The 25,573-nt window shown below is 39.5% G+C and overlaps 3 protein-coding genes across 5 annotated transcripts in view; 1 reads left to right on the top strand and 2 right to left on the bottom strand.

Moving 5' to 3' along the window:
* Window positions 1-309: 309 nt before the first annotated feature.
* On the bottom strand, window positions 310-10,301 carry r3hdm4 (R3H domain containing 4). Of its 3 annotated transcripts, none has more exons than XM_018667493.2 (8): window positions 10,105-10,299; window positions 8,187-8,344; window positions 7,863-7,984; window positions 6,960-7,077; window positions 6,788-6,873; window positions 6,300-6,385; window positions 5,019-5,074; window positions 310-3,987 (listed from the first exon to the last, which is right to left on the bottom strand). In XM_018667493.2, the coding sequence occupies exons 1-8, from the start codon at window positions 10,143-10,145 to the stop codon at window positions 3,884-3,886; spliced, it is 771 nt and encodes a 256-aa protein (XP_018523009.1). In that variant the 5' UTR covers window positions 10,146-10,299; the 3' UTR covers window positions 310-3,883. The 3 variants fall into 3 exon arrangements, with proteins under 3 accessions (XP_018523009.1, XP_050933145.1, XP_050933144.1); XM_051077187.1 differs by lacking the exon at window positions 310-3,987 and adding an exon at window positions 3,994-4,247 and having other exon boundaries at window positions 10,105-10,301; XM_051077188.1 differs by lacking the exon at window positions 5,019-5,074 and having other exon boundaries at window positions 10,105-10,300.
* A 948-nt stretch (window positions 10,302-11,249) lies between these two features.
* On the top strand, window positions 11,250-14,072 carry LOC108877447 (uncharacterized). Its single transcript, XM_018667489.2, has 3 exons — window positions 11,250-12,236; window positions 12,948-13,153; window positions 13,342-14,072. The coding sequence occupies exons 1-3, from the start codon at window positions 11,337-11,339 to the stop codon at window positions 13,484-13,486; spliced, it is 1,251 nt and encodes a 416-aa protein (XP_018523005.2). The 5' UTR covers window positions 11,250-11,336; the 3' UTR covers window positions 13,487-14,072.
* abca7 (ATP-binding cassette, sub-family A (ABC1), member 7) overlaps window positions 13,538-25,573 on the bottom strand; it is a 27,741-nt gene continuing 15,705 nt past the window's right edge. The window contains 20 exon segments of the mRNA XM_018667490.2: window positions 13,538-15,586; window positions 16,125-16,368; window positions 17,341-17,433; window positions 17,597-17,700; window positions 17,940-18,074; window positions 18,303-18,444; window positions 19,071-19,177; window positions 19,832-19,894; window positions 20,211-20,337; window positions 20,672-20,801; window positions 21,134-21,257; window positions 21,509-21,653; window positions 22,162-22,277; window positions 23,085-23,262; window positions 23,619-23,803; window positions 23,915-23,989; window positions 24,085-24,190; window positions 24,335-24,367; window positions 24,744-24,838; window positions 25,003-25,195. Of these exon segments, the coding sequence (XP_018523006.1) occupies window positions 15,110-15,586; window positions 16,125-16,368; window positions 17,341-17,433; window positions 17,597-17,700; window positions 17,940-18,074; window positions 18,303-18,444; window positions 19,071-19,177; window positions 19,832-19,894; window positions 20,211-20,337; window positions 20,672-20,801; window positions 21,134-21,257; window positions 21,509-21,653; window positions 22,162-22,277; window positions 23,085-23,262; window positions 23,619-23,803; window positions 23,915-23,989; window positions 24,085-24,190; window positions 24,335-24,367; window positions 24,744-24,838; window positions 25,003-25,195 (2,872 nt within the window). The 3' untranslated portion in view covers window positions 13,538-15,109.

The raw sequence follows: 25,573 nt of genomic DNA, 5'->3' as shown, positions 1-25,573 counted from the left end.
CTGAGCTTTTTTAGAATATGAACACATATATGTGTTTTTAAAAATGTATATCTTCAGGAGGAACCAGTGGAGAACCACAGACAAGTGGCCATCTTGCAAAACATTGCTCAGTATTTTCTGAATGCTGGACTTTTACCTGTGACTAAGTGTTTTCTAAGTGGGATGTTGCTACTTTTACTGACGCAGTAGATTTGTACACTTCTTCCTCCACTCATAACAGACTGCCTGGAGCTGATATTTATCTGTGAAGTGAGATCAGAAAACTGATCACTGAATAACAAAGGAAAGAAAAACCCAGCAGAGTAGTAGTGGAGTTAAACTCACATTTATTAAAACCACCTTTTCAGACATGGCTTTCAGCAGTTTTAAGTAAAAAGTACACAATGAAATGAGAAAAAAAATATCTTATATCCTTTAATAGTTGTAGCGATAACTATAAATAGGTACTGTAGCACACATATCATTATATACACAAAGATGTTACAGTCTAGTGTATAAAGCTTTCAGACGATCATAGGCTTTTTCAATCCAAATGTTGGCACAAGTCAATTATCTGAATTCATTATTTACAGCACAACTACATCTACAAGTATTTAAAAAGTTGCCAGCGCCCCCTGGTGCTGGGGTGAGCATGAACCAAACAAGTTCATCTTAATGAAGAGCCTTACAGTACACAGTAAAATGACACTATGTGAAATCACTACATGACATTCAGAGTGAGAAAATCGAAAGCCTGAGAAGTTGGATTTCCACGCAACAAACGCACAAACTTTGGTTGTTGACAAAAATGCACCGACAGGTCAAGTTTTGTTACACTGCCGACAACAGTATAAAAAGAAATCAGGGGGTATGATTTTTTTTTTTTTTTTTTTTAAATAACCTGGATACATGTTTCCAAAATCCAGTCAAGTAGAAATGTAGAAATATATGTACAGAGAAAACATAGAAACTTGTGTTTGTAAGGCAGAAGTGCTTTTCTGGGGTTGTAAATGTTAATACTGAGATGACACGTACCCGAGTCACGACTCAGCAGGTTTTTACCATCAAAACACCTTAAATGTGGTTATTTTTCAGTCAGTGTAACACATCTACTGTACATACAGTATACCTTTAAACCATGTAAGCAAGAGGCTTTTAAAGTTGTTGTGTGTTAAGTGTAAACTGAGTGAACATTGTGCATGTTGCAAAAAAATCCATCAATAAATCTAAAAGTACAGGGACAGTAGCATTTCTTAACAATAGTATAGTTCCTTATCTTGTCTTTAAATATTGACTGTGACTGAAATAACATTTACACCTTGTCTACACCAGTGTGCAGTGAAAGTAGCACATTAGCAGCCGCTGGACATGATCAGTCACAACATTAAAACCACTGACAGATGAAGTGAATAACATTGATCATCTTGTTACAATGCAGTGTTCTCCTGAGAAACCTTGGGTCTTGGATGTTACTTTGACATTCCCTCCCCATGGCAACAGCACTCCCCAATGGCAGGGTCCTCCCCCAGCAGGACACTGCTCCCACCACAGCACAAAAACTGCTCAGAAATGTCTTGAGGAACACAACAGAGAGCCCAAGGTGTTGTCCTGGCCTCCCAACTCCTCAGATACTAATCTGACTGAGCATCTGCGGGATGAGCCAGAACAAGCCAGATCCATAAAGGGGCCACACAGAACCCAACCCAAGAAACCCCAAGAGGTCCTGCATCTATCCCCTGATGCGTCAAAGCAGTTTTGATGGCACGAAGGGGACCCACACCCTGTGAGGCAGGTGGTTTTAATGTTGTGGTTGATCAGTGTACAGTCGTAGAAAAGCCTAAAAAAGTATTGTTTGATGTCACAGTTGCAGTCTGTGCTCAGTTGTTTCTAAGCCGTTACTCAATCAACATTGACGGTTTGGCTGAAAAGTAAGCGTATCCTCAAATCATGACTGATGCAAAATGCAGCTGAAACTCGACTGGTGTAGACAAGGCGAGGACGAAGCTAGCAGAGAAAGACACATAGGAAACTGAATCCCCTAAAGCAAATCCCAAAGAAAATGTACCCACAGAGCGAATTTCCTCCTCGTACATAACACCGAGATGATTACAAAAGAATTACTTCACTTCCCAAGTCTATTAGAAAGCTGCTATTTTACACCCTTGACGACAGACATTTACTTCTATACCTACGATAATGAGTGATGTGTCTGTGCATATAGAGAGATTATTAATATTCATGCTTCATACCTCACTACTAACACAAATCCTACAGGCTAATCCTTCAGGCAGTGATGCGTTTCCTGATGCAGTAGAGAGCACTTCTTCCATCTTAGCACCTTTGCAAACTGTCACTCATCATCAGCCCTGCAGTGTCCATTAGAAATGGGTTCTGAGTAAATTTTCCATTTAGTTTTTTTGATTTTATTGTCAGTATTTACTGTTATGAAGTTGTGCTTTGCTGAAATGAATGTAAAATATGAGTTTGCAGGTGAGTTCCCACCAATCAGTGGTTGCTGTTACCATGGAAACACGACAAACTCGTGCGGTTGTTAGTCAGATCGTAGTGAAATGAACTTTTGTATTACATGATATATTTTAGGACTTAAAGCTTAAAGCCATTAGGGATATAATTATGGAAAATTAAGTAATGACACCGTCATCAGGTTAAGGCGCCTTCACTGTACGACAACTGTGACTGTGTAAGTTTACTGTATTTCACGCTGGGTGGGATCAGTCCACTGAAATCCTTGTTTCAAGCTGTGTCAGACATCAGGACCAATATGTGCTGAATTGTGGCACTGCGATGTAAACAGAAAAACTGTATATGAGAGCTGAGGTGTCATCATTATAGCTGCTCTGACTCTGTTTTTTTTTTTCAGTCAAAGACCTTTCATTTTTTTTCCCATGTCGCCTCTGTTTTGGTTTGTGTGTGTTCGTATGTGTGTTTAGTATATGATGTTGTACCTAAACAGCCTGTTTTTGTCTCACATGTCAGAGATGATTAGCTTATGAGAGGCTGTTAACAACAGATATTTACTTTTTCACCCATGGTGATGAGTGATGTGTCTGTGCATATAACGTAGAGTGATTATTAATGCATCATACCTCACTACTTACGCAAATCCTACAGGCTAATCCTTCAGGCAGTGAAACAACACACTATAAGTGCTGACAATGTGCGGAAGCTGATTACTTTTCATTTTGAACCATTACTTTATCTCACCTGTTTGTATACCGGTGTGTAACAATGATGTCCTGAGCCTGTCTGGCCTATAAATACATTTTGACATGCTGTCATGACGCTAATGGCAGCTGATCTATTTTGTCATAAATCTGATCATGAGAAAAAAATAAATATTATACTAATATTAATGTATATATTTTAAATACTTGGGAACTAAGTATTTAACTCCCAATGTTGTGTGGTAACAGCAGTACTTAAACAAAATCAATTCATGATGCTATATTACTAATTACTTTTTTGGATGGATGAAAAAAAGCTCTGACAACTCTACTACCTCTGAGTCTTTAACAATGGGGAAGAAAATGTTAAATTTGGCCATGGTAGGACGTCTCAAGTGTGGTGACCTCCTGCACTCGGGCTGGGCTGTGCTTTGAGCTGACCTCAACACATTAACATGCACACAGTTAACACGCTAACATTATACAAAGCATGTTTTTAACGCACAGGGGTCGATGACCTCTGATTTGTTTATGGATCAAATTAATGGAAAATTTACTACAGAGACCAAGCAGAAGGAAGCAGGCATCTTTCAGCTCTGTTTGTGAAGCTCGGTGGACATTACACAGATGATACATATGGACAGAGCACCTCATCTACATCTCTCAGAGCTCCTGCTTGCAGCAGAGCCACGCAGAAGAAACACACTGTGGTCCTGGTCTCAGCTCATCTGCTCCAGGTAGGCAGACAGCAGAAGAGAAGGAGGCAGAAACTCCTCTTGTTTGTTCACCACTTCAGTCTGACGTGACCCGTTGTAGTTGGTGCCTGAGGGTCCAACAACAAACAGACTTTGATCACCCATCTGACATATTAAGATGCCTTCGTAAATCCAACCAGACCGTCCACATACTTCCACGTGCACTTTACATTAACATAGATGTAAGGCAACACATCTAAAAGAGGGCAGCTCTGAGTCAGAGGTGTGTCACAACAAACATGTCGACGGCGATGGAGGTCATAATAGAGTGGTGCAGGGATGACGTATTTTTGTAGGTCAACCCAGAAGTTAGCATCATCCTGGTTCCCTAAAAAAGTAAGTGTGATTTTTTTTTCATTGGTTTTTGGCTGACTGCAGAGAATAAGCTCAATATCCAGCAAACACTTACAGGTTTTGTTCAGCAAGATAATCTTCACAAATGAACACCACTGTTATTATTTTTGAAGCCTAAATACAATCCCCGGAAGTAAAAAGCTAATGTTAGGCAATAAACCCACTACACCACAGTCGCATGATGTTAAGGTCTCCACCAATAAGCTTCTAATTTGTAGTTTAATTTAGCTCTGACCTCTTCTACAAAAGCTTTTCTTCTTAGAAAGTTAGTGATAGTTTGCAAGAGTGTGAGTATAAACACAATGAGGCTGTAAAGATCGTTTTTCCTGTGTGGTTTTATGACGCTGACAACCTCTGTAGTCTCATTTGGCCACTTGTTAGTAAGTGGCTGTACCTCTTCAGAAAGAGGCAGAAGCAGAGGCAGCGTTGTAAACAGCAGAGGTCTGTGAGGCCATTAAATATGTCTCAACATGAGGACGGAGAAATCTTTTCACTAACGTGACTCAAACTGTTTTATAAATTTCTTCGTCAAGTCCTATTGTTGTGTCTCACTTGAGCTAGTGGTTACACTGCCCCCATGATTTCTGGTGATACTGCTCCGCTTCATTCAAATACATACATAAACGTTGAGTACGAACAGAGCGCTCTGTCCATATCAAGATCTAATAATTTGCATAAATGATAAATAAACTTAAATAAATGAGTGAGTCTGATAGAGTGATTTTGGTTGTGTGTTTCCACTCACTTGCAGAGACGAGGTCCATGTACTGGCAGACGGCGTGAAGCAGCAGCCTCTCAAAGCTGATTCACAAACACAAACAGCAGAGAGATGACTTTCCACTCCTCCTCACTCTGTCCTCACACTGAGAACTCATTTGTTTTTGGGTTTTTTGCACTGACCCATTTTTCCTCCACATGAATCCATAAAGATAATGGATGTTTGTGTTAAATGCCAACATTCTCCCACATCCTGTTTTTGTTTGCTGCAGTAAAGGTTTCATGTAATCTCATACACACCGGTTTCCCAGGTGGGGAAACATAAGTTAGGATCCATCAGTCTGGGCTTTCGACCTGTATAATTTTGTGAAGGAGTAAGGAGATGGAAGTGTGTTAAAACAATCTAAAGGGGCTGTGTGAGCAGGGCTGTGTTGTTTCAGGCACCGGTGAGATATGAAATACGATCCAGGAAGCTCAGTTTGAGGGCTTATCAGAACAAAACACTGCACAGCGGTTTATAATGTTCTGAGACAGGGTTTTAAATCTTGTGATTATCGCCAGGTAAATATGTTGGGACGCACTGAGGAGGCTGTTCTCTCTTTTTTTTTTTTAATACTCAGGGCTAAGGTCTGAATGTGGCGTAGAGCTTGATGACGAGGGCTGATAGTGAGCACATGGACTCAAACATTTTCCATAATGTTACTGATGGAATTAGATATTTAAGGCAAAACATCAAGCATTAATCAAACAGATTGCAATTTTAACTTTTAAAAAAACTCTGTATATTGATAGGAAATTTGTAAAAATTATTATTTCTGTGTACTGGAGGCCTATATATATTTAAAAGTATGGCTTTTTAATACCATTTAATACCACGTGGAACACAAGTTAACATCTGCTATATGGTCATATCGACTGAAGTATGAAATTGATTTTTTTTTTCTGTACTTTATGACAATTATTCTTAGTGACCTAGCGGATGGATGGATTTATTAATGAAGAATTATTAATTCATTTAAGATTTTACTAAAATCAACACTTGCTAACTGCAAGACAATGAGCATCCTAACTACTGTAGCAGCAGTGGTGACAGTGTTTGTTTGTGCTGACAGAAACGCCACAAAAAAAATTTAACCAGCCTCCTGCAGCTCAATCAAAATAGTCTTTAAATCTGTAACGTCTCCTGACAGCCTACGACTGGATATAGCAGCATTTTATAATTGACATTACTATTGAGGTAAACAAATTCAGTGTTTCTTAATAATTCAGGACCTGCAAACACCCTGAATATATAAAAGAGGATTTCTACCTGCTGCCGAGGTTGGTTGTGTAAACTGAGTGAGGCTGAGCGTTGAAGAAGCTCAGGAGATTTTCCTCAAGTACTTCCAGAGTTCCCTGTGTGGAGAAAAAACAACACTGTGGGTGTCAGGAGTGAAGAGAAGTTAAGACACAACAATCATATTACGGCTGCAACTAATGATTACTTTTATTATTGATTAATGTGATCATTATTTTCTGTAATCGATAGGTCATTAGGGCAATAAAACAGTGAAAAATATCTCTCCAAATTAGTCATAGCCCAAGATGGTGTCTTCAAATGATTAATTATTATCTTGTTTTGTCTGATAAACAGTCCAAAACCAAGAAACTACTGAGGATAACATGTCATCAAGCAGTTATCGTAACTATGGACAGAGAGTTGACAAGAGGTGTGTATATAATTCTTGATTAAACTTACATGGCCAGCAATCAAACGTTCACTTTCCAAGCACCATGAGAAGAAGACACGACACTCACCATGGGGATTTGTTTCCGTCTCAGAGTGACTCGCAGCCTGCGATCGATCCTCTGGAAACAGTCCTGAGCAGTGAAGGCAGGATTTACTGCGAAAGACACGAGTGATGGTCAAACAAACAGCTGTGCTTTAAGCAGCCCGTCTACAACCGCGGCAGCAAACTGAGACACTCACCATTCCTCTGGTCTTTGAGGAGGCGGTTGGTGTTTTTCTTCTTGGCCTCCTCCTGCTCCAGCAGAGACAACAGCCTCTCCTGCTCCTCACCGGAGCAATTCATGAAGTCGTTCCATGGCTACAAGAACAGGACAATAAATAAAAATAGTCATTATTTTATCGGGTGCTTATAGATTTGACGACATGTCTGGATCATAGATGCAAGACGAACTGTAATGTGGCTGATTGACAATCAGAGCTGTAGTGAACAAAACCTCGGCCATCAATGAGTCAGGGCTCGCACACAGAGTAGTACTGGGCAAAAAAGAATCAGCTAATCTTTTCTCCTGGTATTTTTGTGGATTTGAGATGAATCAAGTTTACGCTGACTTGCACTGCCTCCTGGAAACAGTTGTATGCTCGCCCCCTTAAGTCTGACACTGACAAATATTTCTCCTTCTCCACCTCCCCTGCCTTGACAAAAATCCCAGCCACATAAATGACAGCATCACAACCTAATATAGTGTGACAAACTCACTTGAGCACGGTGCAACAAAGTTTAGCTGTAAACCGTGCAGGTGGTAACTGACTTGTGACTATCGTGTTTTCCCCTTGGGGGTTACCGCAGCTGTGTGAGCTGAGCTGTCACTTCTGCTACTGTTGTGATACAACATGAGTTGACAAAGTTAATAAACACAAAGCATCAACACTATTATCACAGTAACTTATACAAAAAGACAGCAGCTTAACATTGCTTCACTATCCAGTTCAAGACTGACACAGCCACCACACATATTGTGCTTCTTAACGTATAAAAGCAGAATTTAAAAGCAACTTCATGAGGATCAACACAGATGTTGAGTGCTAAATAAAACCAGATCCCATAATAAGCAAGGTGGACATGTTTAAACGTAGCTGACTTACCTCTACGTAGTTTCCGTTGGTGCAGGCTTCAGTGAAGATGGACGGGATGGCTGGGTTACTGCAAACCTCCAGATCATCTTTGGAACACTCATCCCTCTCAAGAAGGTTAGCAAGAAAGCGTGCTGGTTTTCAGAGAAGGAGAGAAGAGACAGATGGAGAGTGGTAAAGTGAATTCACTGTGAATGCTTTTACATCATTGAAACCACTGTTTTTTTTCTTCTACTAATGGTGGAACAAGAGACTTGAAGGCTCTTCCGGTATCGTTCAGCCTGCAGTAGATAGAGAGAGCATCTTCTAATCTGATCATGTGAAATGAGAGCTTACTGTTCTCCTGTCGGCGGAGGCTCTTCTTGCCTTTGGCTCGGGGCGTGAGGTCAGAGTTGCGGATGGCTTGGTTGATAAAGAACTGCTTCTTTTTGGTGGGAGACACTCGCTTGGCGGGAGAGCTAGGCAGGGAGGTGCATTTACGCTCCTCTATCAGGCTGGGAAAACAGAGAGCAAGATGCACATTTAGCCAATGCAGTCACAGAAACCCTTAGGGTTGCTCGGATCTTATTGTTACTTTTTGATGAAGGGATGTAGTTCACTTGTTTAGTATGCCATATAAATTTTCTAAGTCAGTAACTATTTCACATTTCCTATAATGTCTAGTGTATATACAGGCACACCTGTGATCATTCAGCTGTGTTATATGCACAGGTAGGCAGGATGATACTGGGGGCATATGACATGTTTATATCATATGGGAGTCCCATGTTAACAACTTGCAAGTGTACAGGTCATAAATATGGTTATTTAGTTACATGGTTGGTCATGTGAGAATTAAAACACTGTGTGGTGACAACATAACATCACATCCATTTAAGTTCATTGACTAAAAGCTACCTTTTGTCCTGCACTTACACAACTTGACAACTATAAGACTTGAGCCAGGGGACCTGTAGGGCCGTCCTGGTTCGTAGATTGGAAGTAAGACCATGAAGTGCTTTAAAGACAAGTACATGAATATTAAATTCGATACAGAAACTGACAGACAACTACTGTGAGAGCATAAAAACAAGCAGAGAGCTGAATCAGTTGCAATTGATTTATGACTACTCGGGTTGACCAGACAGGAGAGCATTAAAATAAACTTTCCTGCTGGATGTAAAGGCGTGTATTCGTCTCCCTGTGTAGCTCAAAATGGATGCACTTTGGCTGTATTTTTAAGATGCTAAAAAGCAGATTTGGTGACAAACTTCACATGAGCCCAAGAATCAAAGCTGACACCAATGTCTTTTTTTATGCCTAAAATGCACCTTAAGAAAAAGTGTATCAATTGTTCCTGTGTCATTCAGGAGAGAGGGTCACTTTTGTACTGTGCTGCTTCTGATTTGTGTCTGCAGTAATTTTTAAATGCTTCACAGAGCAATGAAAACCATCCTGCAGCAGCAGCAGCAGCAGCAGCTTCAAATGTAGGTCAGTGGGTGTTGTGTGATGACCGCCTCTGCTGGGTTTTCTGCCAGCTTGCTCTGCTGAAATACCATTTTTAGCCTGAGCCCTGCAGGTTATGAGCAACATTACAGCAACATAATATGTCATCATCTCTGCCTGGGTTATTAAGGTTTGCCCACTAACCCATAATGTTACCCTGACATGTACTTTGAAGGCAAGTGGAGGATGTAATACGAGTTTTTACAAACATTTTAGACATATTTAGCGACTCTGACTCACTTCTGTAACTTTACCTTTACATGCCAACAAGGAAGGAGAAAACCGCTACGTAATCTGGATAAGATGTGTTGTAGGATATATCCTGGAGCAACGATTATCAGCTCATTTGTTGTTAAAAAACACCCCAGAACAGCAGTAATCGAAAACACAGCATATCCAAGTCGGCTAGTTAGCAACGAAAAGGCTAACAGAGATAAGGACTTTAATCACTCACTTAAATCTAAATATTAACGTAAGCCAAACTAGCAACAAGAAGATTATCTAGTTTTGTAAATTAGAAAGAGAGCTGGCAAGATTTCAACCAATATAACCCCGGACACAGCCCCTGACCTTAACTAAAGCTAACTAACCCTTTAAATCCTGGCAGATGCTAACTAGCCGTTTAAATCATAGCTAATGCTAACTGGCTGTAGAAATCTTGGCTAATGCTAACTAGCCGTTTAAATCCTAGCTAATGCTAACTGGCTGTTGAAATCTTGGCTAATGCTAAGTGGCTCGCTAACGTAACAGACTCGTATTTGCCACTTACATATAATCCTGTTCCTCATTGTTATTTGTCAGAACGACCATCTTATTAAAGCGAGAACAAACGGAAAGAAGAACCCGCTGCGAGGATCTTTACGGGCTGTGTTAAAAAATAAATACAGTTGTGAAGTTAGGACAGTGAGTATATGTGTTTGGCTGCTAGCCGGACAGGGAGTCCTCCCACTACAAACAAAGAGAGGAGGAAAAGTAAGAGGTCTCACTCTGTCTGCATGTAGGTACACCTGGTAGAGATTTTCAACATCTAATCTCTTCTACATATCACCTCTAATCACTTAATTTAGCACGTTTAAGAACATTTAAGAGAATAATATAATATAATATAATATAATATAATATAATATAATATAATATAATATAATATAGAGGTGGGAGTACACCAGTCAATCATCTGCCTGACACTTAGAGGCAAAAAAACATTCACACTCGCACCTTTAATTTAATTAAAGTGATGTTTCTGATGAGTCCTACATTAACTCTCTTTTTAATTCTGTTTTTTTGTCTCCACCAACTCCTGAGGAAAATATTTGTCCCTTTAGCTGCTAAATGCCCAACTGAGTTCACCAGCTGGTCTCTAACTTTGTCTGTCTGTATTTTAATGCTGAATAGGTAGTGTGCAGTCAGTTTAATAGCCTTTTTGCTCAAAATAAATAAATAAATAAATATGAAAAAATGCTAAAATGCTCTGCAGTCAGGTGATAATTACTTGTAAGTTCATCACTATGAGTAACACTATTCATATCTCATCTTTGATTCCTTGTTGATATAGAAAACATTAAAACAAATATTGATTAGCACAGTTTTAAAATGTGGTTCAGAAACAAAATGTCACAGAAATTTCTTTATTTTTATAGCCAGAGTTGATTGTGATTATAGACTTGATGATAACCTACAACAAATACTCAAATGTCCTGCTAATGATCACCACTAGGAAGCTAAAGTAAATGTTTTGTTTAATTTGGTAGCTCACACATCATGTAAATCCAACACTCAAGGTAAATATGAGCACTGCTGTAGTGTGATACTAGTCTATTTAATCTCCTGGGTGATTCATCTTGCTAATAGACAATCTATGGCACACCTTATCAAACAAAAATTCCTGTCATAATTTCAAAGTAAAGGCTCTGCCACCTCCACTGTCTTTATACTCCTGCAGCTTGGGGTGGTTTCAGATTAAGCACTGTCATAAAAGAATAACAATGACTTTTTTCCACTCCAATGAGAGTGACTGGAGTTTGTGTGCATGTTACCATAACAGCCAGTTTAATAGGCCTGCCACAAAGTCCTCTGATTGTTCTGAGCTTTTCTCACTGTTACTGGAGAGAAAAGGGAGCTGAGAAGACTTTGGCAGAAAAGAAAACTCTGTTGAGTCTGAATATACGTTTTTGTTTTTTTATTCTAAGAGGCTTTTTTGAGAGATGTTTGGACGATACCAGAGAAGATTCACCGAGGTGTTTTTATCCAAATTCAGTGATGGGGAAAGAGAAGAAAACAGTAAAACTAGAAAAACATGAGGCAGACATAAGTCCGATCATCGTGGGTGAAGTGAAAAAATCAATTCCCAGGATGAGAATCGTGAAGTCAAAGGAGAAGATTAAAGTTACCACGTCAAACAGCAGATCCACCACAGACAAGGGTAAAACCACATGTGAGACATCAGGGAACGTAATGAGGCTTTGTGTCAACTTGATGCCTGTTTTAGCCTCAGCCAAGGAGCCTGTGGAGGAAGAGGAGGAGAAAAAAGAAGATAACAGCTATACAAGGAAAGAGGAACCAAAAACCAGCAGGAAAAATGAACAAGCTGTCGTCAAATTAGTGCAACAAATACTCAATACAAGTGACGCAGGATTAAGTTTGAACAGAGCCACTGATACCAAACAATCACTAAGTCCTCTGTTTGTGCTGCCGCCTATAACTCAACCTAAACCAGCTCCTGAGTGTTGTGACCATCAGAGGACCAAGAAGATCCTCTCACCTCTACCTCCTGTCAGTTCATCTGAGAAAACAACAACAACAACAACAACCATCTCTCCAAACTTTACAGCTAAAGGCAGTGGAGACGATGCATCAGTTACAGACAGCAGGCCCTGGATAGATAATCCTCTATTCTCTAACAGTGTGAGTTCAACCACTGAAACTTGTTCATTTTAAACGTCCTGAGATGGAGAGAGAGAGCTGAATGTTTTTGCTCACACAGTAGTAGTAGTAGTACATTTTCAGCTGCATTGGGGAAAGTGTTTGTCAGTCTTTATCTGCAATGTAGAAAAACTTTACAGACAGGTCTGTCAGTGCTGTGGTGAAGGGGAAAGTCACAATTTAACACAAGAGACATTTTGAAAGCCAGAAATTGCAGCACATTTCTGAGCAATGATTGACTCACTGCATGTTGTGGTCAAACAGTACAAAATGTTCTCGTTGCCCCTTTAATTTGTTTGGCGTATGAAAACAGATATTGCTCCATATTTGCTCCAGTTTCTTCCTACAAGAGTTTTTAAACATCTTTCTAAATCTTAAGGTGATGAAATTTAGAAAGAGTGAATATTAATAACATTGCAAAGTACATAGTTAAGCGTAACTTTAAAAATAAAATTAAATTTGTATATAAAAATATTCAGTCAAAAACACCCATTAAAATTAAAGTTTTACATTATAGAACAAGTAAAACACACAAAGCAGTTTAAACACTGGGGAGATTAAAATAGTTTTCTCTGATAATCTACATGGGTACAACATCTACATATCATTTTCCTCCTCCAACAAAACATTAGGGAATTGATTTTTTCTCAGAGTTTACTGATGAGTGTCTCCTCCATCTCGCTCTCTGCACAGAAGTCTCCTGAGTTTCGTCTTCCTGACATCTCCCTTTCCAGCCTGGACGCTCTGCTGCAGGCGGTCACACAGAAACTGGGGAGGAAGAAGAGAGGCGGTGACGAAGAGTCATGGAGAAAAGTCCAGTCGCATCACCTCCTCACGGCTGTTAGTGAACAGTGTTTGAGAGAGAAGAGGGTCAGGCAGCTGACTGACAGAGTGAATATGTACGTTTGGGTACAAGTTGTAAGAAAATATATGAATGACTTGATAGTTGTTGACAAATGCTGTACCTTAATTATCACTTTAAAAGCTGCGCACAACTAGATTCTATAAAACTAGTTATTAAATGTTTATGTACAGCTTATAGATGTTAAAAAAGAGACTGTAGTGTTACCCTTCTATCTTTTAACAGTGGAGCTGCAACAGAAACATCAGTGGGTGGACACAGTGTGAACAGACAGAGGAGCCTTCCTCCACTTTTTTCTGCACCTAAACCCACACTCATCCTCTCCATGACGAAGAAAAACCTCCTGACGTCCACCACAACGCTGCAATGACTCATCAAAAAAACACAGCAGGCTGGACTCACATACACAAACAGCACAGTGTTTTAAAAACTGATACAGGAAACAATATATTTTTATTTTCCCTCATGACAAAACATTCACAACAGACACATACCCGTTGTTTTTCCTACAGTAGTATATGTTCAGTATATAATATACATCTTATAGTAGATGCTCAGATAAATTAATGTTCAAGTAGAGCTCTTCAAGCTTAATACCCTCAAAGTACATTTGGTAAAACAGACTTTCATTCCAAAATGAGACAAACATCATTTAAATCCAGCTTAGGTTTTGCATAATTCCAGCCTTTTCAATACATTTAACTTTTTTTTAAAAAACATATAACAGTTTGCATTTTGGGATGAAAAACCCCTCTGATAATGTTTGTCTCATGCCTATAACTGTAGTTACTATTGTAACAATCCTCTAAATATGTAACAGCGCATTACAGTGCAGTAACAACCTGCTTTAAACATTCAGTCAGCCATATCATTTTAGATAGAAAATAAATAAATAAATAAAGGGTTTATTATAAGAAACTGAATGAATGGATGAATTAATTAAAAAATAACCAAAGGCATTGTTGTTGCGTCTGGTGTTTACAGCTCTGTTAACTCTGTGATTGTTTGATCTCGATTGATTTTTTATTTTTTATTTTGACTGGATTTGGATTTTCAATAATTTTATAGTTTGGAAATATTTTGATAAAATGAGTTTTGGATGTCTGATTCCTCTCCATGTGATATACGAAAAGAAGAAAAAAGGAAACATTACTTCATTATTAACCAACCACACAAAACAGCAGTAAATACCAGATAGAAATACAGAGAAAGCTTTTTTTCTCCTGACCATAATTATACTACCCTTCATTTGGACAGTGACACTGTTATCAATGACAAATCACATAAAATAAAAAGAAAAGAAAATTAAAAATTTTGGTAGAAATTGGAAAAAAAATCTTGATTTACAAAACAATAATATTTTTAAGGTTCATTGTATGTTGTTCAGAAAGCGTTTACAACCATGTAAATGCTTCCTGGCATATAAAATCATCTTAATAATTAAATGAAACATATTTGTTTCCAGCTACTATTTGAGTGTCTGCAGCATTTTCTTTAAAGTGCTTTCTGTAACATAAGGATGAGATTGTGAGAGGTCTAATAATCGAGCCCTGAGGAACGCCACCCATTGTTTTTACACTGAGCCTTGAATAATACTCTTTCAGGAAAAATAAACTAGAACTTTGGACTAATGAGAAGACACAGTGTTGGATTTATGAACCCAAATAAAGGGTATAAAGCTACAGATATGTTAATGGGTGAACAAGGCACCAAAGCCATTATTAGGAAACAACAACTTTTGGTTCTTTCTTCAGAGGAGGCCAAGGGGGTAAATTTAGCTGAACAGAGTCAGTTTCACTGACAGGAAAACTTTCAAACTCCATCTTTTCTACTGTTCACTTCTTACTGACAGACTCCAGGTGAGCCCAGGTGTCCTATGCTGCATATTGTTGATTGCTGCCAACACCGAGCAACATTCAAATGAACATACAAGTATTAACAGTTTTTTGTCTGTAGTTGGTCCTTTCAACCTTCGTTTTCTGCTCATGTAACTTCACAGTGTGCTGTCCTGTGTGTTGCTGCCGACTATAAAAAGTGCAGAGGGACTTTTACTGGAGCTCTCTCCTCTGTGTTTGGACCTACTGGATTTACTGGATTCTCCCTGAACTCCACCGCTGCTGCTGTCTGATCCGCTGCTGCCCCTCCGGCTCGTCCGAGGCGTCTCCTGGTCCTTCTCCTCTGACTGAGGTAATCTGGTCATTGCCGTACTGCTGCTTTTTTCTCCGTTAGCTTTGCCTTCTTTAGATTTGCCCTTGTTGGATTTAGCCTTTTTTGATTTGCCCTCTTTGGGTTTGCTGTCGGGTGATTTTGCATGCTGCTGTGGAGCCTTGCTTTGCTGGGGGGGTGTGACTGGTGGGTGTCGTTGCATGGCGGGAGGGTTAATCCTGGTGGGCTGTACTGACCCGTTGCTGACGACCACGCCTGTGAGGCAGTCATCATCAGTCTGCTCTTTGGCAAAGTTGACAAACACCTACAAAACATGAACCAGCTTTAGTGTTACAACTGAATTATTGTTGTTAACACATCTTAACATGCTGATATTTACGTATTTAGTAGCTGTGTAGTAGCTTTTTTAGATTTTTCAAACTGTCTGGTTACAAACTAAAACTTTTACATTCTTTGAGTTGACACTAGCTTTCCTTCCTGTTACCCCATTACAGCAGAAACAAATAAATACAAACAAATAATTCTCAAACACTGAAAGAAAACACTGTTTCCGCTATTAAAATGTGGCTGGATGGCTGATGAAAAGAAAGAAAGTTACAGTAACAAACATTTGAAAACAAATCTATCTTATGAGACTAGTGAGCAGATCAGACATCTCTTTTGATTCTTTTTAGTGATTGTAAAGTCTTAGTAGTTGTTAATTTACCAATACTTGTTACTCACACACTACCTCAGTAAAGAGCTTTATTTACAGAAGATCCTGGCTCAGAACCACTGCACCACTTTTCTAAAGAAATATTGATTGGATAGCTGGAGAGGATCGAATGCATCACCGTCCTCACCTGGTCCAGGGTGGTCTGTGAAACAGAGAAGTCGATGATGCCCAGCTCCTCATGATTGTTGGCCAACGCGTCGAAGACACGAGCCAGGCAGCAGGAGTGTGAGGGCAGCTGGTACTGCAGCACATTCTGGTGACGCTCCTTCAGCTCGATGCTGGGAAAAGCATTCGTCATGTAGCTGCTGATGGGACAGGAGTCCGGGTTAGTGTCCGCCAGACGCAGGATGATGGTGTAGCCGTCGCCAAACCTGAAAGATGAAGAGAAACAATATTCAGCATTTTAAATGTAATGTTTCATCAATATAGATTAATGGGATAAAGTCAGTGCAGCTCTAAAAACATGAACAACACATAAAATACATAAAAAAGTTAATATTACAGTGTGTACAAGTTTATACCCCAGATCCACATATACACAAGAGACTTCTATTATCAAACATACATCACAGCTGCTTCGTGAAACCCATTATTACCATTATTACCTGCTTTGGTGCTTGTTCACCATTAACATATCTGTAGCTTTATACCTTTATTTGGTTCATAAATCCAACACTGTGTCTTCTCATTAGTCCAATTATTAAATTAGAGGGGAGTGGTCCTACATTTTTTTCTCTATGCACTGTAGAATAATATATCCAGTCTACTGCGAGGAGATTGCACCAGTTTGGTTTTTGGTTTTCTGTTTTTAATTAAAAACGCAACAGCTTAAAATATCCTTGCAGAGATTTTCTTTCTTTTAGCTGTTTTACAATTTCTTTGACAGCTAAGTCTAAGTCACTGCAGACGACTTAAAAGAACCAACAACTAGCATCAAGAAAAAGAGAGAATCAACTGTCAGACTCAAATAGCAGCATAGAGATTATATTTAGTTAAACATGAGAAATGTATGGATCATTTTACAGAAAAAGGCAAGATCTAAAAAATCCACACACACAGTACACAACATGTAATTTTATATTGTGATATTGATGTACATGTATACTGCTGTAATATATTTTTGGGAAAATCGAAGAAGAAAACATCTGAAATTAATAGTCTATTAAATACCAGTTAAATCAACGTACTTCATCACACTGATGCAACAATCGTATGTCAGGACGTGAGACTTTTTGATTTTAATACAAAACAACACAAATCTCTGTAACGTTAACCCACTGACTGATAAACTGTGTTTGCAGTTTGACTTGTTGTGTTGAACTTAGAGAGAATAACGTGCTTACCTGTTCTTCAGGTGTTGCACAGATCCCAGACACTGGAACCTGCCATTGACCATGATGGCCATCCTGGTGCAGAGAGCCTCACACTCCTCCATACTGACCATACAGACACAGGAATAAACTCGTTAGCATTTACACACTGAGTCAACCTTCAGCTGTGAAGCAGAGAAGAGTTTACCGTCTGTGTCATGTTCCCAATAACCACTGGTTTTATTTCAAACAGTATGCACATAATAATCTAATCTACATCTCCTCCTACCTGTGGGAGGTGAGAACTACAGCTCTTCCCTCTTTGGTGACACTGAGGATGCAGTTCCACAAAAATCTTTTGGCTTTTGGATCCATACCAGTGGTGGGCTCATCCTGATTTTTTAAAAATAACAAAGACATTCCTGTGTGTCTCTTTTTATTCATCGGATGAAAATGTCACAACAGGAGACAATATCAATACCAAAATAAGGTGATATGTTGTTGTGTTGGCTGTTTCCTACAGTGGAGTAAATTGTTTCACTGGTTGAAGTGTTATTGAAGTGTTATTGATTTCTAAAAGGTTCATCCAGATGTTGCTCTCCAGCTGTTTTGTGAGCTAATTTGATCCTCACCAGGAATATAACAGGCGGCGCCCCGATGAGAGAGATAGCAGTGGAGAGTTTCCTCTTGTTGCCCCCGCTGTAGCCTCCGGCCTCCCGCTCAGCGTACTGTGTCAGGCCCAGTTTCTTCACCCCCCACTGCGCCACCTACAGGACAACAGAGAAGCCATGTCACTGTGACATCCTGCTGCTAAAACAAGGGTGTGTCAAACATGTTTGCAGTTCTTATCACCAAGCAGGAGATATTGTTAGTGTCAGAGATTCCCCATGTGTGTTACATCTATACAGATCAGATGGAAGGATATGTATTTGCATGTCTTCACCATATCTTGTGCATTAATTTTAGTTTTGGTGTGACCTGTTCCTTTACGTTACCTTGGCGACAGAGTCTTCTTGAACCCCCCGCAGACGGGCGTACAGCTCCAGGTGTTCCCGACCTGTCAGCAGGTCGCTGATGGCGTCAAACTGTGGACAGTAACCCATCAGCTGGTGGACTCGCTCCATCTCTGTCAGCACACTGAGAACCACACAAACACACAGTTCAATACTTCTGCTAATACTGCAGATATTAATACAAGAACGACAGAATGACTTCCACTGCAATATACTGGTGCTACTACTACTGATACTCATAACCCTTCTACTTGTGCTGCAGCTATGTTTATTAATGATACTACAGTCTCAAATACTAATACTACAGTGCGAATAGTGGTCTATTGCTAGTACTACAACACTTACTGTCACTACTAGGACTTCTGATTTTACTACTAGTACTACTACTTCTCTACTGCTGCATCTACAAATACTACAGGTATTATTAAACTACTTCCTGATCTAGTACTACTTCTATTACTGCTACTGCCTCTGTCATTACTGTATATGCCATTACTCCTACTACATCTACTGTATAATTACAACTGCTGCAACAAATACTACTTCTACAACTGGTATCACTTCCACTACTAATTTCCTCCTACTAGTACTACTATGACAATAACTACTGCTCTTGTAGTAGTTGTTTATTTAAATAACAAGTCACTGAAGTTCATATGAACAATCAGTCCTGTTATAATATTTATAAGCAGTTCTTGAGTATTCCCCTCTTCTCTAATGTGCACAGTATTTGGTAGAGACCATTAGTACCTGTAGTGGTTCAGGAAAGCCTCTCCATATGTGATGGGAGTGTCTCCAGTCAGCATGCGAAATGTAGAGGTCTTTCCTGCTCCGTTCACTCCCAGCAGGCCGAAACACTGGCAGACAGACACAACAACATAAAGCTACAATATTTGCAGAGCTGCTTATTTTTATTGTCTGTTTGATGCAGTGGTTTCTTGTCTAGTAACAAGCTTACTAGATCTATATACCATCATCCAGATGTTACTTTGACATGTACCACCCACCGAAACACTGTTGCAGACCACTGTGCTCTAATATTTTCTAGGCCTTATAGTCACCTTAGACCTCCACAGTGTTTTACAATGGTCTACTGCTTAGCCCACACTATGACCAGTGGACATCTGGAGACTTATTTAGGTAAAGCTGGAGATATATACACCCTGTTAAACCCAACATCTGCAGAGCTCTGGTGTAGCATTATTCTGGCACACTTGCCACTGTATTGTTCAAACTTTTTTCTCCAGCTGGTGATTGCCTTTCCTCCAGCTCACGATATTTTCCTTCACAGTGACAGCAGGCTCAGCAGGAGCATCAGTATTTTTAGAAACAGCAGCACTACTTGTAGAAGTGTTAATAGCAGTCACAGTAATAGAAGCAGCATGAGAAGCGACAGCTGTAGCAAATTTGATACCAATAGTAGCAGCAGTTGTAGTTTCATCAGCTACAGTTATAAAAAAAAACCACAGGCCGTGTTATTCTCTGGTGCATTTGACATTTATATCTCTCACCTCACCACGTGGGATCCCCAGGCAGAGACGATCCACCGCTGGCTTCCTGCCTGCTTTATAAATCTGAAAAACACAAAGAACAATGCTGCAATGAGAACAATGAGGCCTTTATAACATCAGCAGTGCAGGATCAGTAGTGGAGAAGGACTGTGCTCTTCACTGTACTGTAAGTGCCTGCTTCTAACGAATGAAAACACTCAATGATATTACTTTTTCAAAGAGGAAATGACACACAAAGGCAGTTTGCAGTTTTATGAAAAATGCAGAAACTTTCTTGTTATAAATGCTACTAAAATAAGTAGAACAGATGGTTTGCAAGTGGCCACTGAGTGTACACAGTTTTAGTTCTAATATTTTTAAGCTTGTATGCTGGTTATACCTTGCTCAGGTCTATCATGGTGAGGATGTCTGACTGGGCTTTGCCACTTTTGACCCTCTCTCTCTCCCTGGCAACGTCCTCGTCCTCTGGACCGAGAGAAGGGATCTCAGGCTCAGCCCACCATGGCCTGAACAGAGAAATACAAGAACAGGGAATGATTCATTTATTTTTTCTTTACTACTGTATAAGAGTCTGGGTTATGTTTCTGCAGAGAATACTTTCACTGCTTTCATACCTCTCTTTTAAAACAGAAAGCTCTATCTGCATTTTATTAATATATTTGTTTCCCATTTAACTTCTAAAGGCAATATCACTATAATCAAGATTTTGTTTTAAATTCTTATTCGTTATTTTTTTTTCTGGCACATATACACCATGACTTATGGAAAGTGCAAGACTCTTCATGATCTGACAGTGATCAGCAGAAGTCCCCATAGAGACAGGAGTAGTATTAATCATACCTGAAGTGAATGAAAAACTTGTACTGCAGCAGTATGGTGAAGATGAAGAAGACAACGCCCTCAGCTGCCATCGCAAACAAGTTCTTCCCAACAAAATCCCACTGGAGAGGATCCAGAGTCTGTTTGGTGCCTGAAGAGGGAAGAAACACAAAGATTTCCCAGGAAAAACTTAATATTATCTTTAGTCCTGAGTGTTTGAAAACATGAGGAAAAGTGTATAAGTGTATAATAATTTTCTGTGGGATGGTGATGAAAATAGTGCACATAGGACGTTCTAACAGTACAATATACAGTTGTAGAGTACAGGGCAACATTACGTACCAAGCAAACAAAAGATATCGAAAAGATATAGAGTTTACCTGGTAGATGTATATATATATATACACACACATATATATATATATATATATATAGGTACATATTTACAGAGCAGGAATAAAACCCTCCTCGCCAGCTTCATACCCAGTCTCTGAAAGGCGTCAGCCATGGCCTGATTTTTGGCCATGTCAATGAGTCCTCGTCCCAGACAGAAATGAGGGAAGATGAGGAAGACCTTCTTCAGGATCCGGTTCACCTCGTTCAGATGCTGGAAAGAAAGGTGGAATAGTTTGTTCGCTTTCCTACCCCACTTTACTTCTGCTGACGCCATTTTAAAACTTTGCCAGTTCATTTGTAAAATTTAAGATTGAACTGACGAAGACAGTGTAGCAGGCCACACACACCTTTATATCCTTTTTTCTTATTATAATGATGAAGCCAAGAGAATAAAAGTCTTTAACTTATTAGCTCATGTTACAGTACATCCCCTCTTTGTTCAGACCGGTGCAGGTTCTGTACCTCGTCTACAAACAGCTCCAGGACGAAGGTGGCGATGCTGCCGTTTATTCCAATGAAGAGGTTGATAGAAGTCAGAACCACATAAGCTGTGCTTGGGACGGTGAACACAAAGGACGCTGGGTACATGAGAGGGGTTATCGACCACCTAAAAAGGATCATTAGTGAGTACAGAAAGATACATTACTTTACCATGATCCAAGTGGAACAAAAGAGACTTTGTCTACAGAGACACAAAAAATGAGATAAGAACGTATCAGTAAATTAAAGTAATACGGAAGTCATTTAAACATTTATTACTGGCTTGAAGTTTTATTTAATTTTGTAATAGAAATCATACTATGTCTGACGAGATAATTTAAAGATTACTACTGTTTTCCTTTGTAGTTATGTACAAGGGAAGACAACTCAAGATTGAAGTTTGTGACGTCTTGAGCAGGAAGTTCCCAGGCTCTGACATTAATCCTAGTCAAATGCGACATGCTGGTAAAAATTACGAGTGAATGAATGAGACAATTAGATTAAAATATATATTGGGGCATGGAGATCTAAAGAAAACATTTGAAAAGACATGAGCCACTCTGATTATGCAGTCTGGTCAGATTTTATGGTGGCTGATTTAAACACAGACTGAGGTGGAGTCTGTTTAAACGTACCCATAGAGGAGGAGCAGCATGACGAGAGCAGGCAGGTTTGTCTCTGAAACGTACGACTGCTGCTGGAAACTGATGAAGATCAGCACCACCATTGTGGCTGGGACGGTGTAGTTCAACTGAAAAAAAAAAAGTTATTAACAAGAGGAAGTGTTTCTTATAATAATAATCTTAGAATCTATACAAATAAATCTTATAATAATGGTTCATCTAAGCCAGCGTAACCGCAGAATGACCCCAACTGCAGGTGGAAACTGAGAGATGTGTGTGTGCACTCTGCAAAACCCAAGGACACCCATGAAGGTCTAGCTGTCAAAGTGATGTACTGAGAAAAAAGGACAAGGAGCCTTTTCTTTGACACACAGGAGGTTTATAAGAGAGATTATTTGCTATTTGAATTCACTGTCTTGTTCATCAACCAGTCTTGGTTTGCTGTATAATTCTGCACTCTACATCTGTTTGATTGCACCAGTCTCTCCCTGTCTCCGTGTAGTGCTTCATTTTGCCATGAGTGATTAGAAATAAAACACTATATTAAGTTATAGTGTTGCTGGGATTCTGGAGGTCTACTCCTTTATCTGAGGAATTTTCTGTGACAACAATCCAGCAAAAATCGAACCAGGTCCAACTTTTCTGCTGGACAGAGCTCAGCTCAATCTTAGCTTTTGTACAATATCCTTATGACTTGCAATAAAATGTCTGATTCATAATAGACAACCAACTCAGTCTGACATGTGACAGTAAATTATTACTTGGAATTCAAATGTGATTATATGAAAGTACATCACATTTCCAGAGAAGTAAGCAACTCATAATCTGCAGCTCTTATCAACCCCAACTGGCAAACCGTAGGCATTACAGCATCACTGACAGATTTAATCTTTTCCAATATAAGCGTGAGTGTGTTGACTCTCTTGAGTACTGACCATGTCCCAGGTGAAGTTGGCGAGCCAGTAGAGGATTGGTTTGACCCCGCTGACAAACTGAAGGTGTTTGGCTTTACTGACTCGCTCCTCGATCAGAAATAGGACGAAGCTGGCCGGCACGAAGGACATGGCAAAGATCACGCAGATGGAAACGAGAACATCAACTGATGTGGTCATCCTGTAAAAAGTGACACAGACTCAGGTAAGCCCACACAAAACATACACACTGCTCAAGGTTTGTTCTGTAAAATCTGTCTGAGGTCTATCAAAATTCTTCTCTACCTTTTCAAAACCTTTTCTACCTCTACTGCTATCAAGTCTTATTCAATCTTCCTGAAGGTTAATGCATGAGTTTTTTGAATATTTCAGTCCATTTACTACATATTACTACTGACAATGTTTCAAAGCAGACACTTAAAACGTCTGTCAGATAGATAATCAGTCAGGATTCTTGCGTCCTGACTGTGCTGAGTCACTTCTTTACAGTCAGTCAGAGGGATAAAATATCTACCAACATCATCCCAAAAGTCCCACAGTGAAGAACTCACATGGCCATTTCTGGTGAGTTGTTCCTTGGTGAGGTTGAGTGGGTGGTTGTAGACAGTGATCCCGTGTTTCCTCCTCTCTGGACCTGGTGGTAGGCTCGCTCGCAGCAGACCATTGTTCATCACGTTAACAAATGACACCATGGCGTGCCAGCCTTTGTTATTGTACCACACCTGAGAGAAAGACTTTACACTTAAAAAACTTGTAATCTGTGTTTTATCTGGGTTACAGTATCAGGCAACAGGCAATGAAGAGAGAGTTTAAAAACACAGACACAGATTTACCTTGACATTGTTTTGACTGTTTAGTCCTCCAAGAAAATCTGGCAGTCGGTTAAGAAGGTGATTCAGTGAACTGTTCTGTGATGGGCCGACATACATAACAAAACATTAATAACATTCAGGAATTCAGCAGGATGGGTTAAACAAGCCTGAGAGCTGACTCCTCGCTGTACCTGTGGAACTCTGTAACGAGTCCTGATTGCCATGATCGAGTCTTGGACGTGATGGTCCCGAGATAAAGTCTGAGTGGCGCTGCCCCCGAGGGAGAAGCCTCCATATCTATAACACACAAATTAAACTTAAATAACTTTTGTACTAAGAGTGACAGATTGTTTCTTTTCACACATTCAGAAGAGCAACTCTACGGCTACTGGTACAACAAACATTTTGCTCCCAAAATGGTGTTTTATTCCAGCAGTTTACCTGAATTCATTCACCCACTTCTTGGTTTTCAGGCTGTAATTGGCACAGAGGAAGAAAGAATGAATCTATGAGAAACATTACTAAAGGGAACATGAGCAGTGTAAGACAGGGCTAGAAATCTCTATGTTAACATCAGTGGGCTCACAACAGCTATCTGCAATTTTAATATTCAACATATGACAGCATCAGCAGTCTGCTTTCAGTAAGGAGTAATGGTAAGGATACTGCATTTCATCTACCCAAGAAATTATTTAGCTATTCAAAATAAAATATATTATATAGTATGTAGACTATAATAAGTATTTTATGGTATTTACAGAGAAATAAAAGCAGTTATGTTTCTGAGGCATGTTCATTAGGCATCTCCTTATCAATCTTGTTGTATTAAAAAAAAAAAAAATCTAAGTACCTTTTCTTGAGGATCTGGGAATAGGTTTTCACCAAGTAATCAGAAATGTTATAACTTGTCAGATTTTGGAGGATGTCTCCAGTCAGCCTCTTAATCTGAAAAACAACAAATTAAAACATCTCAACTGAAAGTAGTACAGACACACTCCTGCACTAAGCAAACATGAGGGTAATTTCATATCATAGCATGTGAAAGTGTTAATGCAAAAGTCAGATCACTCAACACTGCACATTCTGTCCTGATCTGACACCACACCGACCTGCGGAGGTGGCAGTCCACCAGCACCCTGTGGGCAGTCGGGGAGCATCCGGCGGACGTCCTCTGTGCTACACTGACATTCAGGAGATGGTCTGTCTCTGCTCCAGTTGCCTCTGCTGAACATCTGCCAGGTGGAGTAGGAAACCTGTGGCCGCATGAGAAGGCCACCCCGCTCACCTTCACACTGAGGGTTCCTGCAAGGAGAACAGGGAGTGAACATAGTGTTTTTTATTTATTCAAACATGGGAAGGTTGTACAGTTTATGTATAATGACTGAATGCCAGTCAGAAGATAATAAATTACTGAATACCCCCAATAAAAATACTACTCTTTGTGAAGATCCCAGGAAGAAGTGAATAATTATTACTTCTATCTTAGGCAGTAATCTCTAAAAAATAGAAGTATTATCAAATGTTTCAGAATTTTTAATCACTACAGTTGATTTTATCTCCTGTTTTAGTAGATTTATATGTATTTTTGCCACCTATCTAGTGATTTACATTATTTTCTTTGCATTACATTCAAGATTAAATGCATTAGTTAAACCTGTAATTAATAGACATGCCAATAAT

The sequence above is a fragment of the Lates calcarifer genome, linkage group LG17 (assembly GCF_001640805.2).
Source record: "Lates calcarifer isolate ASB-BC8 linkage group LG17, TLL_Latcal_v3, whole genome shotgun sequence".
Classification (NCBI taxonomy): Eukaryota; Metazoa; Chordata; class Actinopteri; family Centropomidae; genus Lates; species Lates calcarifer.
Note: the sequence above shows the minus strand (reverse complement) of the source record. Positions and strands in the feature narration are given on the sequence as shown.

Bases quoted from the DNA above. Each gene is read 5' to 3' on its own strand.
- r3hdm4 (XM_051077187.1), bottom strand. From the start codon at position 10,145: ATGGTCGTTCTGACAAATAACAATGAGGAACAGGATTATAT. The intron at 7,985-8,186 runs GTAAGCTCTCAT...TCTGAAAACCAG, and splicing joins CCTCCGCCGACAGGAGAACA to CACGCTTTCTTGCTAACCTT. The intron at 6,386-6,787 runs GTGAGTGTCGTG...TTCTCCACACAG, and splicing joins GACGGAAACAAATCCCCATG to GGAACTCTGGAAGTACTTGA.
- LOC108877447 (XM_018667489.2), top strand. From the start codon at position 11,337: ATGAGAGTGACTGGAGTTTGTGTGCATGTTACCATAACAGCCAGTTTA. The intron at 12,237-12,947 runs GTGAGTTCAACC...CTCTCTGCACAG, and splicing joins ATCCTCTATTCTCTAACAGT to AAGTCTCCTGAGTTTCGTCT. The intron at 13,154-13,341 runs GTACGTTTGGGT...ATCTTTTAACAG, and splicing joins CTGACTGACAGAGTGAATAT to TGGAGCTGCAACAGAAACAT.